Source organism: Rhipicephalus sanguineus, chromosome 2 (genome assembly GCF_013339695.2).
Source record: "Rhipicephalus sanguineus isolate Rsan-2018 chromosome 2, BIME_Rsan_1.4, whole genome shotgun sequence".
Lineage (NCBI taxonomy): Eukaryota > Metazoa > Arthropoda > Arachnida > Ixodida > Ixodidae > Rhipicephalus > Rhipicephalus sanguineus.
Genome location: NC_051177.1, coordinates 77,594,339 through 77,609,247, shown reverse-complemented (window position 1 = coordinate 77,609,247; position 14,909 = coordinate 77,594,339). Strand labels below are relative to the sequence as shown.

Sequence of the window (14,909 nt, the reverse complement as noted above, 5' to 3'; positions counted from 1 at the left end):
GCCGCAGCTCAAGACCCCCGTGTCTTAAGCCGAAACGTACTCTAAACCTTATTACGTGGACTGTGACACCTTTCAGAAAGCCCGCTTTGCACTTGGCGTGCTCCGAGGATCATACGAATTAATCCGGTTGTGGCTCAATACGACCAAATTAAAGGGAGTTTGATGCTATTAGACAATGCATATGCTGGCCGGGACCAGAGAACACGTCCGAATTATCTGATGTTTTGAATTAACGAGTTGAATTAATGAGCTTTTGCTGTATAGTAATTATATTCCATGTAATTTCTTTCCCTGTATTCTTAACCATATTTTAATGCAGTTAACACATCTTTATAGAAACATGCTGCGTTAAAATACCAGAACAGCTGCATGCGTGAGAGTATGTACGACAAAGAGTGGATTAAGAACCGTCTTTAATCGACAAATACTCTTTGAGCATTAAGGCTGAGAGAACAAGGGGATGTAGCTGATGAGGACACCAAAAGACACAAAGAGAAAAATTGCCTGCAGAATCAAAGCCAGCTTTTCAAAGAATTAGTTTCTTAAGCAGCTGCTTGTAATAAAGCAACATTCATGTACAATTAGTACAACCCAAAGAAAACACAACCCAAAGAAAAGTGTATTTGTTAGATCTCAGAAAAAAACAACAACAAATACATGACCTCAGTGAACGAATAGGTCACTCCATTCATGTTGCGTGCAAGACATACAAACTACTCAAAAGAACAGTCACAAAAATGCAGGAAAATTACAGAACACAGCCATTAACAAAAAAGATCACGCTTTCAAGATAATGTGAACAGTGAGGAGTCAATATAATGTTCTCCATCCAACAGTGACCACAGAATCCTTCGACACTTGCTGACGTGCACCTAGAGAAAGAAACAAAACAATGTATTACTAACAACGAACTAAGACACAAGCTATCATCAAACACACTGCTATAATCAATGTGCTTTTGAATTGCATTTTAATTTAAAGTCAGCGATGGTATTACAACAGAACTGTCTTTTTCTTGTGGTTATTTGATTTCCAGGCTACTTAACGATTAAAACTTAGTAAAGATTAAATTTCTGTGTGCAGCATAATCGCTCAGACATCGCACCAAATAGAGGTTAGTAAGAAGTAGATTCTAATAAACACGGTACACATGTATGCCTAAATCTTGAACACTACAGCAAGGCTCAACGGTTAGATGCAGTAGTAGCATTGTTCATGAACATTTCCATATTTTCAGTAGTCTCAGGGTGACACACTTTGCTTTGTTAATCACAAAACATGCACCGAATAACTTTATCAAATGTACTCACATAAAATGTAATCTAAAGAAAAATAAGATGCTGCCTGGCAGAAGCCAAATACAAAATACATCTGAAAAGTTTGGTGAATGGTCCCATATGTTAAAAAGTGTGCTGGTTGGGATATGGCACCCACGCAAACGCATTGAGATACATGTCAACAAGCTCCCTGTCATGCAAATCACCGAAGTGAAGCAGTTGTGCATGCCAAGACCAAGCTAATGGAATCAGTGCGAGAAACTGTCATGGCAAAATGGAGTGCAAAACGGGGCAATACGTTAAGATGAAGCTTTGGTTCAAATTAGGCAAAATGACAGTAGAGACACAAGGAATCTTAGTACAAGTGTACAGTGTTCAAGCAATGAGTAAAGAGTGTGTGTTTTAGTGTTTAAAATGCTTTAGAGACGGTAAGGAAGATGTCAAGACGACATTGCGGATATCCAACAGTGCTTTTTAGAGATTCCAGAAGAGGTGTTTACCAAGTTTTACAAACAATGTCAGAAGCAAGTTCCAGCTAATGGTCATTGCGCCAAAGGCCAGTAAAGGCATTTTGTTTGTAACTCTTGTTTCCTTCATTTTCCGAGACCATTAATCCAACTTTTCAGGCGCACTTTGTTATAAACGTTGTACTACAGAGAAAGTGATAGCTTAGCTCAGCATAGTCACTGCATTCAGACAACTCTTGAGAATACAAATGCGACAGAGTATACCATTGCTCATACCATGCATGCATACTTGCGCAGACACCTTGAGGCGTGCACTAACATCATTGCGGCTTCTAGCGTGCTTCAATGGAAACTGTGTTTACGCGCACTATGGCAAGATGGCATCGCCTTCCCATGATTTTGTGTTACAGAACAGGTATTGCAGAAAATCCTATCACGTTTCACTTTTAAAGGTGAAGCCTAAAGGAGTCCTGAACCACTTTTCCAAGCAATCATCAAATGACCTCACTACCTGAGCTTATTGTCCGAGAATCGATTGCCACAAAAATTTTTTTAATCCCTCAAGAACTAGCGGAATTAGAGATTTCTTGCCTGCTTCAAATGCTTTCTCTCTTTCTTTTTTTGTCCCGACCCGTGAGCTGGAAGCTACACTGGGGCAAGAAGCTATGTCAGAGCAAGTCATCAACTTGAGTCCACGTTATGTCACGTTTGCTCAATCCTGGTGAGATTCCACTGCACACTGGTGTTCCTACTGTGTAATTTCAGCACACTATTGAGTGCTGGCATGTGGTGGCACCCCATGGCAAGAAGTGTGTCTGATTCAAACGATGCTCTTTATTTATGTCGGCTATCAGCCAATAGCAGTAATCAGCTAAATGATGAAATCTGGGAGCAGCCGGCAGGGTCGAAGAGAGTGAGGATGGGCCTCTGTTTGAAGAGAGGGCACTTGAGAAAGTTGGCACTTCAAACATGGCTTGTAAGCTTGGTGTGCCGCACACGACTACAATATTTAGATGAGTTGATCATAGGAACGCTTGCCATTGGAAGTGTTTTTTCACCAAGCCTGATGGGTCATTTAGGACCCCTTTAAGCATTCCCCAATATTCTTTGCTTTTATACAAAGTAAGCACAACCACATCAGAATGCTCACTCAGAAGTCCATATTTAGACTGCTTTTTCCAGTGCAATTAATTTTTATGACTAATTGTCAGAGAGGATAAACTGCCGAAGAGATGCAGAGCATGTACTGAAAGAACCAAGTTAGATTTCTCTACTTGCTGTACGTGTATTCGTGAAGAAAGGTAACAGTGATGTAATTAAATTGAGCTTGATTAATTTCATGGGACAGAAGTGGGTCCCTGTAATCAAATTTATGAATGAAATGTTCCCAGTAGATTATTACTTTCACTGTCAAATGTGCAGGCCTCAACAGGACTACATCTGGCCATTGATGGGCAGCAGTAAAAAACAGCTTTAGCGAGAGAGACATGGCAGCGGCTGATGTGGCCGCACTGTCGTAGCCACTTTATTGACAGGTGGACACCAAAGCAAAACGGCACCAGCTGCAGCATTCAGCCCCGCCAAGATCATTTGCGTTCTGTTCATGGCCAGTGCGTCGAGCCACACGGTACGAGCTCTGCAAGAGGTACAGTGTGGCAGTGACAAATGAAGATGATGAGCACCGATGATGCTACAGACCACTACCCTCGCAGAAATCAACCTCATATGAAAAGTGTGAAGTGCATATACAGGCGGTGTATGGGTATGGTCAGACGTTCCATCATGGTAGCATCATCACAGAAGTCCTGCAGTAGCTGGTGAGAAGCTGGGACTTTACTGCGGACAACCTTGAGGGCAATACAGGACACTGATGGTACGGCATACACATAGTTAATAATAATATCTGGGGTTTAACGTCCCAAAACCACGATATGATTATGAGAGACGCCGTAGTGGAGGGCTCCGGAAATTTCGACCACCTGGGGTTCTTTAACGTGCACCTAAATCTAAGTACACGGGCCTCAAACATTTTCGCCTCCATCGAAAATGCAGCCGCCGCGGCCGGGATTCGATCCCGCGACCTTCGGGTCAGCAGTCGAGCGCCATAACCACTAGACCACCGTGGCAGGGGCATACACATAGTTGAAGCCGACAAAGAGTCCTTATTAAGATCAAACAGCGTGACGTCTCCAGAATCAGAGGGCAAACAGCCGCCAACACAGCATCCAGAAAAAGAGTTGTTGGCATGCAGCATGATTGCAGGCATGGCGTCTGCAGTCTCACTGCTGTTGGGAGCCGTCGTTGTCGGGGGCGACGTACGGATGGTGGGCATGTGTGATTGACAGGTAGCAGTGGAGAATGGTACCACTTGTCCTGGAAACAGAAGCAGCACATGGGAGGCAGGGGCAGTGCATTCCGGGGTAGTGTATAACCCATTCAACAGTTCAATTGATAAGGGTGCATTGTTTTCACCCCCTTGGTGGCAAGAGTCATTGAGAGGGGAGCAATCTGGACCGACTATGAGGCAGAGGGCGTCAAAGGACGGGGTGCTGGCGAGTCGCATACTGAGCGGTTTTTGGCAAAAGGTGATACTTAGCGCTTTAAAACTACACAATGACCTCTCGCAGTTTGTTGTAAAGGCACAGGCCTGGTGGTAAGAGCCCAAGGCAAAGCTTCAAGTCATGTGGAAAGACATACTGTAGGGCCTCGTACCTGAATTCCTGGATCCAGATGTTACGTAATTCCAGGGCTGCTTGGAACCGTGTGAACCAGGCGCTGACGCACTAGAACCAGAACAGTGGCAGCGGTGGGTTGAAATGGGGCTTCGGCCAATTTTTCTTACTGTCACAGTGTGCTAGCATACAGGCGTGTATACTAATGGGATGCTGCAGCCTGGTAGACAGAAGCTCGAGAGAATTCTTGCAGCACCCACAAGATGATGAGGGCTGCAGAGTAGCGGACCTCTTGACTGAAAGGCCTCGTCATTGGGGCAGGGTGCAGAACGAAATGTGCTCGAGGACAGCCATAAGGTAGAGTGTGTTATTAAAGTCTGAGTCAGAGGCGGATCATGAGTTTGTGAAGGTCACGACATGGGTGACATCACACGCTGCAAATGAGAAAGCGGGACCTAGCAGTCAAGCATCGGTAGCAGCAGGTAATACATTTCTCTGTAGTAGGCCAGCGTGGCAGCAAGACGAGGACGGCATGCATTATCGGCTGGGTGGTGATGCCATTCAGCTCCAGGATAGCATCGAGCTGAAGGAACCATCCTCCACAGGTGGTGTGTTCCCCAAGTCACCACCGTAGTCAAATTCTTGACGGAAGTTTGACTAGACATAGAAAGAGAATACTATTGTGAACACAGAAGATTTAGAAAGGCTATAGGATAGCATATATTTCTGCTATGTGCCAGTCTGCCAGAATACAGCATCTGGATCTGGCTGAACGAGAGCCACTTCGGATCGCCAGGTGTCTCCATCCTTCCAGCAGCTTGCACTACACGAGTAGATAAGCACTGTCCCGAATTCTACAGGTGCATCTGGAACACACAAATGCAATTGGCAAAGTGCTGTAAAATATGCCACATAGTAAAATGGTCATCGGTGACACTACACGTCATTTTCATAATGTTAAAGCCCTACAACACCTTCATTAACCCTTTCTGCATGAAAGACAACTGAGCTTGTCAAGTACATATATAATTGCAAAAGAAAAGCTAATGGCGAGCCCAACTTTTCCAGCACCCTTATACTTTTCCTGTGGTCCTCAAGACAGTCTAAGGACTGATTCACGTAGCTATCAAACGCTGTGTCATGCCGCCATCTGGCATCCTTTGTGATAAGGTGTTTTGTAGGCCCTTGCGCTTGAAAATGGGACGTCAGCGAATTGTAAGGACATTGGCCAATGTCACCGGCATGTCGTTTCTTTAAGAGAAACAAAGGAGAAAAATGCTGTCTCACGAACGATGCCACTGCTGTGACGAAGCATTTGACAGCCGTGTGAATCAGACCAGAACTTGTCTGTCATGCTGTGTTAGTTGTAAACAAAAAGTTTTGTTAAAGAGTGAGTTGCAAACATAGTTCTCTTATTTTTGTTATGTCAAGAGCTGTAAATTTCAAAATGACATCCTCCCGCCACGACTGCTTTATGAGGCAAGGTGTTGCAGATAATTCACCGAGTTCAAGCTAATGATCATACTAACAGGCAAAGTGCCAGCTTACCTCTGAGTTTGCGAACGCCTTCGATCTTCAAGCTTGGAATGAGTGCTGGCATGGCTTGAAGTTCGAAACAACGTCGAGCGCCGCATGCCTCGCAGTTCTTGGGCTCCCAAGATGGTGGTGGTGGGCAAATAAAAAGTGGTTCTCCTTCCCAGCAGAACCTTCCCAGATTTCAACATGAAAAAAAAAAAAGAAAAAAAGAATGCTAGGTCAAAAGAACATTCTGTTTTTACTTGAATATGTCTGCCCATGGTGCCCGAGATGCTGAGGGACACTAAAGAGTAAATTGTATTAACTTTTTTTAGCAAATGAATCTTCAAATATACCGAAAACTGCACTCTTACCACAAGATGATGCCTGGCAAGTCAGAAAATGCCCCAAAAGAAAGTACAGATGGCAACACCACCATGAAATTTTCACACCAGCTTGACATGACGTAGATTTCGATGGTGTCTGCTAGAATGTGTAGTACTATTCTTTATGAGAAAATAATGATCACACCGTGTTCTACAGGCACCAGGGAGTTAAGGTAGGTCACCACCTTCGAGAAAAATTTTTACAATTGTAGCTCAAAAGTGTCAATTGTACTTTGTGGAGATAGGTTTAGCACAAAGCTTACCCTACGAGGCGACCGTGAAAAGACGCGACGTTCTCCACTGCCGCAGCGAACAAAGACGCTACGGCCGGGTTCGTCGACTCCGGCACGGCGCAGAAAAGGCACTCGAGGCAGGATGTCAACAAACAACACGTGTTTATTAACCCAAGATGCAGCATAGTACGACAGTCACGAGCTAGCAGGCCGTAAAGGGAACTCCGCAAGACCGATCGAGTACGCTTGCCGGCGGCAGTCGCAGCGTACTCAATCGGGCAGCAGTCGAGCGCACTGACGAGAAGCCGCCTGCCAGAGCAGCGCGTCAACCTCTCGTGCTAGCCTGAGAGCACCTGACGCGGGCAAGCCCGCGCCAGACAGAAGCGAGCTCAAGGGGAAAGGGGGTTGTCACTGGCGGCCAATGAGGACAGGCGTTGGCAGTGACGTAAGCTAGCGTGGTGGCGTGAGCATGCACTGGGCCTGTCCGAACACGTGGCTTGTGCGGGGAAGACCAACGTACGGCTCGCACCAAGCAAAAAGGCCTGGCGCCGCTGCCGTGGTCGCCATACTGCCGATTAACGGCGGTTCCCGGCGCTCGAGCCGCGCGGGGCCAACACACGCGCTAGTTGGGGAACGAGGCGCCAACGGGGAGGGCGCGCTCGATTCCCACAACTTTTGGCTTGTAAGGCTTAGATAGTCTGAAACTAAAATGATGAAATTGCTAAAAATGTAAAAAATAAAATTTACAAAAATCAAAGTGTGCCAAAACATGCATGTTGTGCCAACAGTCATAACTTAAAAACAGGTCGATGCAATTCAAATGCGACTTGGGAGGTGCATAATGAGGGTAATAACCTGTGCATCTAACCACCACGATCACCATAGCTCCAGGCTAAGGTGCATTATCATAAAAATACTGATAAAGTTGATATTCGGCCGGTTTATCTTGCACAAAATTGGCCATAATACAAAAAGTTACGGCTTGTTTTGAGTAATTCTGCTTATAAATATATAAAGTCATAGCACGCAAAATTTAACGTGACAATATGCACTAGAAGGAAAGTTACCACTGTTCACGTAATTGTAGAATGCAAAAAATCATGTTTTGAAAAAAACGGCTTTAGAGATTTGAACTAAATGTCCACGTAATAAAGAAACATTAAATATGTCTAATATTCATCAGTCTCATAGCTTGGACCCCCCTCTGAAGCAGCAGAGTCTCCTTTTGAGCGAGCTGAAGGACATGCTTTTTTTTCTTGCTCGTTTTGAGTCTACAGCTGACTCATTTCCACATGCTCCATAGTGGGTTCACTTTTGCTATATTAATTACCTAACTTCTGTTGACACTTCCTTTTCGCCCTATACTTTGCTATATTTTATGGAGTATGTACTACAATCAAACCTCGTTATAACGAACATGGATATAACGAATTATCGGTTATAACGAAGTAAATGAAGAATAGTTTTGTAATAGCTACAGTGTTACAAATAAACGTTTATAACGAATTTTCGGATATAACGAAGTTATTTTCGTGGCAGATGCGACTTTGTTATAATGAGGTTTGGGTGTATAACTTTCTGCTTGAAAGGCCAGAACTTAATCTGAGAGCTCGAAATGACGTGCAAGAAAGCACAGACAACCGAACGCAAACGCGCACAACGTACCGCAGCGCCCTGCAGCTCGTAACAGAATTTTAAAAATAAATTGAGAACATCATGTTTCACAAAATGCTCTCAAAAGCCTTAGAACGTACTTAAACAACTTAGCATTACGTAATGTGCTTACGAAGAGACATTTATGACGAGATGGCAGGTGCTGTGGAATCAGAAACCTTCAGTTTTGATGCGGCAAAACTTCTTTGCAGACTAGTTGGTTCATACTTGTAAACTCAACTTGCTGCGCAACCAGCAGGAAAGGAGGAGGGAGACAGGAAAGAGCACAGTTTGCACTCTTTCCTGTCTCCCTCCTTCTTTCCTGCTGGTTGAGCAGCAAGTCGAGTTTTCAGTTTTGATTTCATGTAGAAGGGGTTGGAAAAATGGTCATAACTTCTGAACAGCTTAAGATAACAACGTCAATCTTCTTGCTAAATATTCTTGAATAGACAGGGAACTTGAAAATGCTATGTCCACAAAACCTTTTTTTTTTTTTTACAAAAAATGCATTTTTGAAGGTGGTGATCTACCTTAACATGACAAGTTTAGGGAAATTTCATTGAACCAATGTGGCCAAAATATGAAGACGAGTGCAAATCCCAATGTAACTCTGAGATTCATGTGCTGGGGTTTCGACGTAAAATTCTAATAACGAACTCATGAGAAAAAAATTAACGACCATAGAGTTTTAAGACTGATAAACCTTCCCTCATATTTCAGTGTGTGGGTGCTTGTGCATTCAAACTTCTCTTTAATGGAAAGGGATTATTTGTGGGATGCAATAACAACTATTAGACCACCACTACAAGTGGTCTTATTTTAACCAATGCAATATCAGATGAGGTAGGAAAGGACTGTGCAGTTTTTACACAAGCACAACCTTTCAATCTAGCTCCACTTAATATTTCCCTTTAGGTCAACAACACTGCATTACGTATCAAAGGTGAGCTTTACTGGGCCGTACCGTTTCACAAACAATTACATATTTTTATTACACTGAAGTGGAACTAAGCTGGAGCGAAATGGAGCACTCTGAACCCAAACCAAAGTACGGAATTTTTCGGTTCAATACCCTGGTATGTAGTGCCAGTGATGTTTGGTTGTTTCTACTACGTCTACATAGGAGAAATTATCTGCGGGAGAGAAAAAAAGAAAAAGAAGCGCACATGGCATTATTGTGGTACTAGTTAACCAGGCAACACGTCCCTCTGCATCTTAGATGCATTTCAGCAGAAAGCTCACCTCATTAATTGCTGGGGATAGCGTCTCACACGTTTATGAAACCTGTGGAATACAACGTCGTTGTGGTAAGCCTTCTCGTACAACTCCTGTGCGTACGTCATGCATCCTTGTCCGCTGCTGAAACAATACACAACAGTTCATTACAACAATGACAGAGCTTTTGTTTGCACCAAGCACAGCCCACAGTGCAGAGCGGATGACAAAACTGAGACATGCCGAAGTGTGGGAAGAAAGGGAGCATTGCACTTGGCACATAATTTTAAACCAAACAGGCAATGCTGCGTGCAGTGCTTTTTTGTGAAAGCATATGATGCAATATGCAAGAGGGGTACTTGCTACGAACAAGTTTATTCTCACAAGTTGCTGAAGGAAACAAAGCCGGACTCGGCAAATTCACAGGGACCACAAAAGATTGCCTTTTGCTGCTCTGTGCTGTTTTTTTGTGCTGCTTGTGTGCTGTATCTCACTTTGAATGAGGTGCATATGTATCCCACATAATGCAGGGTGAATTGTTATTTTCTGAAGTATACGATGGCTGCAGGATTTTTATTGTTCAAGGCCATATGCTGGCAGCTATGCTACTAATGACAATCCCACTCTGGCCCACAGATCACAATTGACTTCCATTATAAAGTTCTTCATTTCATAAACACGAAACAATCACTGTGTCTGTCTTTCTCTCTCTCCTACACTGCACACATGAATGCACTGCAATGTATAAACTCTCAATAACTGCATTTTTCCTGATGAACACGCTTGTGTCAGAGTTTATACCATCTTAGTTTTGAAGCGAATAAGGTGGGTACCTGGGAATCCGGAAAGCATTTCCTTCTCCCAGTTCATACTCCTGCAACAGCTTCCTGGCATGGATGTCAACCGCAGTCTCACCAGGTGGTATTTCACTCTCTTCAACGACAGAAATGTAAAAACTCTTAAACGCACTCGGTTGCTGCAAGTTACTGAGCATTTCTTTGTGGTCTCGCTCCCTTCTTTTCAGGACCTCCATGGCTTCCAGCGCTCGACCAGATTGCAACGGCTCAGGCTCGACCGCAGCTTCTTCTTCCATCTCGCAATCGTGTGGGTCTTCCCTGTTCAAAGGTGAGGAAGCTGAGGCAACACCTCCAGGTGCCACAGAGAGGGAGCCAAGGCCCGCTTCAAGGCTCTGAGTGTTGATGCCACATGTTTTTTGAGGTGACAGCTCGTCAGGCTGAGCGCCTTCGTCACCCCAGTCGTCCTGGCCCTTCAACCAGTCACAAGATAGAGAGGCTTTCGAACTACCGGGAACAGTGGTCTCCTCTGCTTGTGATGAACGTTCTTGGCTTCTGACAACCTTCCAGCTGAAAGGCAAAGTTCAAAGACATATTTTTCCGGATAGTGTTTAATAAAAAGTCTGCATGCCCATTTAAACCCATTGACAGTCCATTCTCCAATACATACTGGACGTGCACCAGGAAAGTAGTATTTACATTGTACCTAGTTTTAACTTGTGCCCTTTAAAAGTAGCGAAGATGGCTCACACAGGGAGAGTATGCACATGCAAACTAAAAAGAATGAAATCTTAGACTTGAGCCCAAGTAAAGTGTGGCTTTGGCTGAGTTGATTGCATAGAACAGCATTAACTCTTAAGGCATTAGGAACTCAATGCCAACTTCTGTGCCCTTGTGGCACGGGTTCTAATCTCTGGTGCTATCCAATCAGTGTGCAGTAAGGTGTACAGTCAACCACAAAAGTTTACGGACCACGCGAGCACGTGCCAAACTGCCTGTCCGTACCACCTAGCGGTCCGCCATCTACCGTCGACTGCAAGGCAGGGCTGGAAATGGGTCTTGTTATTCACTGGTATACCTCAGAACACTGTTCGTTGTTTTCATGCAAAGCACTTATCTGTGGTGTGGGCGCAACACTCCTACTTTGATAGCGCAGTCAAAGCTACCACAGCCTGTTTTGAATGGTGGGTCGTTGGGTAGATATCATTTTGTGAGAAAGATTGCGACTGATAACAAATATGCTGCTAGGCTGCTCTCCAGACAGAAGCACTTAGTCACGGCTGCCGAGAGCGCATTGCGTTAAAAAGTGAAAGGTGGAAAATATTCGTACTCAGTGGGAAAATAGCCAGGCCATCAATTGAGGGAGGGATGCTTCTTGGCCGCAGTGCTGCTGTCGATTGCCGCTTACGTAGCGGAAATGTCACGAAGAGTCTCTTGGCCACGCGCTCGCGCGGTCCGCATATTTTTGTGGTTGATTGTACAGTCTAAGCACGTAGTAGAGTGCCTGGTACAGTAATGTACAGGACTTACAGAATACCTTCTCACCAACTCCTGCTTAAAAGAACAATTCAGTCTTAGCACGTAGTAGAGTGCCTGGTACAGTAATGTACAGGACTCTTAAAGAATACCTTCTCACCAACTCCTGCTTAAAAGAACAATTGTCCCATCGCCTTGGCTCTTTAAGTATGCACTTGATAATCTACATCATCACCATACAAAAGAACCAGAACGATGGCGAGTAAACTCCAGGTACCTTTCCTGCTTGTTCCAGCAGCTTGGATTAATGCAGCAGAATATGTATATGGTTCGGTGGTACCATTCACTCTTGTCCAAAGGGCTGTAAATCTGAATCACTAGCAACATATTCCTGCTGCACAGAGGGCACTGCAGATCTGGTAACGACCGCAAGGCACTCGTAGTCCAGTCCTGCAACAGTGAAGGCATCGAATCAAGCACGATTTGCAGAGATTGAACTTTTTTTTTTTTCTTTCGTATGCAACAAACTTCCTTCAGATTGGCTCAGAGATGAAATTCCTGCGTTTCACGCCAGAGGCGTAGCCAAGGGGGGGATTGGGGGGGTTCAAACCCCCCCCCCCGAAATTTTTCAATTTTGCTTGCGTATAGGCTTCCCAAGCAACGCTTAGCGGCGCTGCTGCTCTTGACAGGCAGCGCCATCTCTGGCAGAAAAAGAGAAACTGGGGCGTGATCAGCGAGCGCTTTCCCTTCTCGCCACCGCGTTGCCGCTCGCTTCCGTGCACGTGCAGAGCTCTCGCGGTGCACTTGCGGCGTGCAGTGCGGCTTCAAAAGGATCTTCAAGCTTGACTGGCACTTCCGCAAAGCGAACTTGATAAAATCAGGAAAGCTCGTCAATCACGTTAACGGTGAAGAGCAGACGATCGACGACAACCACGCCCGACTCAAAGCGAAATGCATTTCCCAAGTCGCGATTACACCGTGTAGGACGTATAGCTCGAGGTAAGTCTCATTCTGTCACGTTAAAGATGAATAATGGTCCACATGCACTCCGAAATGAAGCCGTACACGCTATCGATGTTCTGCGGCGTGGACTACGAATCATATGATTGTTGTTTTGATATGGCATGCTTACAGTAGCAGCCGTGTACTTTCGTGAACAAACGTTTGCGGCGTGCGAAAAAAAGATTATACGGCCATGGCACTGCTTCCTGAGAAGGTTAGAGTCAAGTCCTCCGTGCCGCTGGAGAATCACCCGCCGATTAAAACGCGAGGCAGCTAGCTGAGCTTCAACCACTGTGAAGCAAGATGAACTGCTCGCCTCGTTTTTTCGGCTCTCGCGTCATGCTTGCAGTCTCTTTTTATGATACCGACTTGACAGGCGTATAAAACCTGTTGCGTGAACGCGGCTAGAAAATCGCACAAAGTCAGAAGGTGGTTAATTCAAGGTTGCAATTGCAAAGCATGTATGAAGTGCCAGTTATATTTAGCGGCTTAAATATATATCACCCCAATAAAGTGACAAAAACAAAGCAAACCTGCAGAACGATGTCAAAGCTTGCTGAAAATGCACAGACGTCCGTTCCGGCGTGATAGAGCAGCCTTCCCGACGCGTGAAATGCAGGCGCCGAACTTCGGAGTTCAGTTGAATTCAACCAACCGCGCAACGCTAACGGTATAACGCGAATGTGAACGTTCAACAACGACGGGTAGGTCTCACGAGCACGGGGAGTCAAACACGAAGTTGCTTCACCTACAACCGTAACTGGACTTTAACAATGCGAGAAGACAGCGAGTAATCATTACTGTAGTCACTGCGTGCATGCGCCCCGTTACTTACCGATTCAGGTAGTCGGAACGAACGAAAGCGATGAACTCAGACAGCCAAAATAGAAGGCGAGACAGCGCTGTCAGCTATCCACGCTTGCCGCCTTTATTTCTCGTGCGACACGCCCGGGAACCGATACAGTTTAACACGTGAATCGTGTGCCTTGTCTGCACTGTTGTGGCTGGCCACTAAACCGCAATACTTCGGACCACGCCTGCGCTTCCGCGGGGTCGCTTCTGCCATCGTGGAAATGCGCAGCTTCGCACAGCAAGCCTCTCGGTTCAACGTGCCGAGCTGACGGCCCCACAGTTACCCGCGCCGAGAGAAGAACGCGAGCGCACGTGCGCTACCGCTACCGTGAAAGGGGCTGAGTCGGCCGCGCGACGGTTCAGTGTTTTCCGACAGAGCCGCAGCGCGGCTGGCGCGGCGCTGTCGTCGCGCCGCAAACTTGAGCTTGGGTTCCCTATATAGGCACGCACACATACAAACGCACGCACGAACATACATAAAGTATGGTTGAACCCCCCCCGAAAAAAATTTCTGGCTACGCCCCTGTTTCACGCGTATTTGAACAAACAGGAAACACGGTTTCTTTCTGTTAACGAAAAGTTATTTCGCCCTAACGAAGCTCACAATAGCGAGGATTTCCTGTACCACGTAGAAGAGCGTTATAGGGCGACTATAGCGCAGGAATTTTAACGCGCGACGAGCCAAACGCACTTGAATTTTTCCGTGCCCATTTATGAACACTTCCTGAATAATAATTTAAAAAAAGGAAAGCGAAAGATAACAAGGAGAATGTCAATTTGCGGCTGCATTAGCAATACACCGATAGCGAGGCGTACATTACCAGCAGTTTTCAAGCGCCCATTGCCAGAAAAGAAAGAGTTAAAGCCAAAATAGATTGGACACTTACAGGTAGTCCTCCAACTTTGTTCGTTTGCCACGATGTGCTCTCGGTTCCAACTCGTTCATCTACCATGCCAAGGTAGTAGTAGTGCTGGCTTGTCGCAGCCATGTCCGCTACCGGCACGTGTTTCAATTGATGAGCGGGTTCTGCAGCCAGAAGCGGGCTTTTAGTGCAGCATAAAGATATTAAAATGTTAAACTTTTCAGAGCGTAAGTGTCTATGATGAGCAAGCTGGCCCACAGGGAGTGTAGGACACACAAAAGAGCAACGCTGTCAACACACTGCTGCGAGTGCGACGCAACGACGCGCAGCAGACAGCACAAATAACGGATTGACTTGACTCAAAAAATCTCGTTTTTAAGAGTTCATTACTTATAAAATTATTTACTTTTACACAGGCTTCATGTAACTAAATATTATTTCTAGTTGTTAATTAACAGATATTTATAATAACTTGGAGAATTAGTTGAATTTCGGGCAGCAACT

At 45.2% G+C, this 14,909-nt stretch overlaps 1 protein-coding gene across 2 annotated transcripts; it reads right to left on the bottom strand.

Moving 5' to 3' along the window:
* Positions 1-5,112: 5,112 nt before the first annotated feature.
* On the bottom strand, positions 5,113-14,681 carry LOC119383217 (programmed cell death protein 2-like). Of its 2 annotated transcripts, none has more exons than XM_037651259.2 (6): positions 14,430-14,681; positions 11,966-12,138; positions 10,252-10,782; positions 9,446-9,559; positions 5,965-6,122; positions 5,113-5,282 (listed from the first exon to the last, which is right to left on the bottom strand). In XM_037651259.2, the coding sequence occupies exons 1-6, from the start codon at positions 14,529-14,531 to the stop codon at positions 5,146-5,148; spliced, it is 1,215 nt and encodes a 404-aa protein (XP_037507187.1). In that variant the 5' UTR covers positions 14,532-14,681; the 3' UTR covers positions 5,113-5,145. The 2 variants fall into 2 exon arrangements, with proteins under 2 accessions (XP_037507187.1, XP_037507186.1); XM_037651258.2 differs by having other exon boundaries at positions 9,446-9,562; positions 14,430-14,680.
* Positions 14,682-14,909: the final 228 nt, after the last annotated feature.

Coding starts and splice junctions, on each gene's coding strand:
- LOC119383217 (XM_037651258.2), bottom strand. CDS start 14,531: ATGGCTGCGACAAGCCAGCACTACTACTACCTTGGCATGGTAGATGAA. Junction 10,783..11,965: donor TGCTGGAACAAGCAGGAAAG/GTACCTGGAGTT, acceptor TTTGCCTTTCAG/CTGGAAGGTTGTCAGAAGCC. Junction 6,123..9,445: donor TATCCCCAGCAATTAATGAG/GTGAGCTTTCTG, acceptor AAATCTGGGAAG/GTTCTGCTGGGAAGGAGAAC.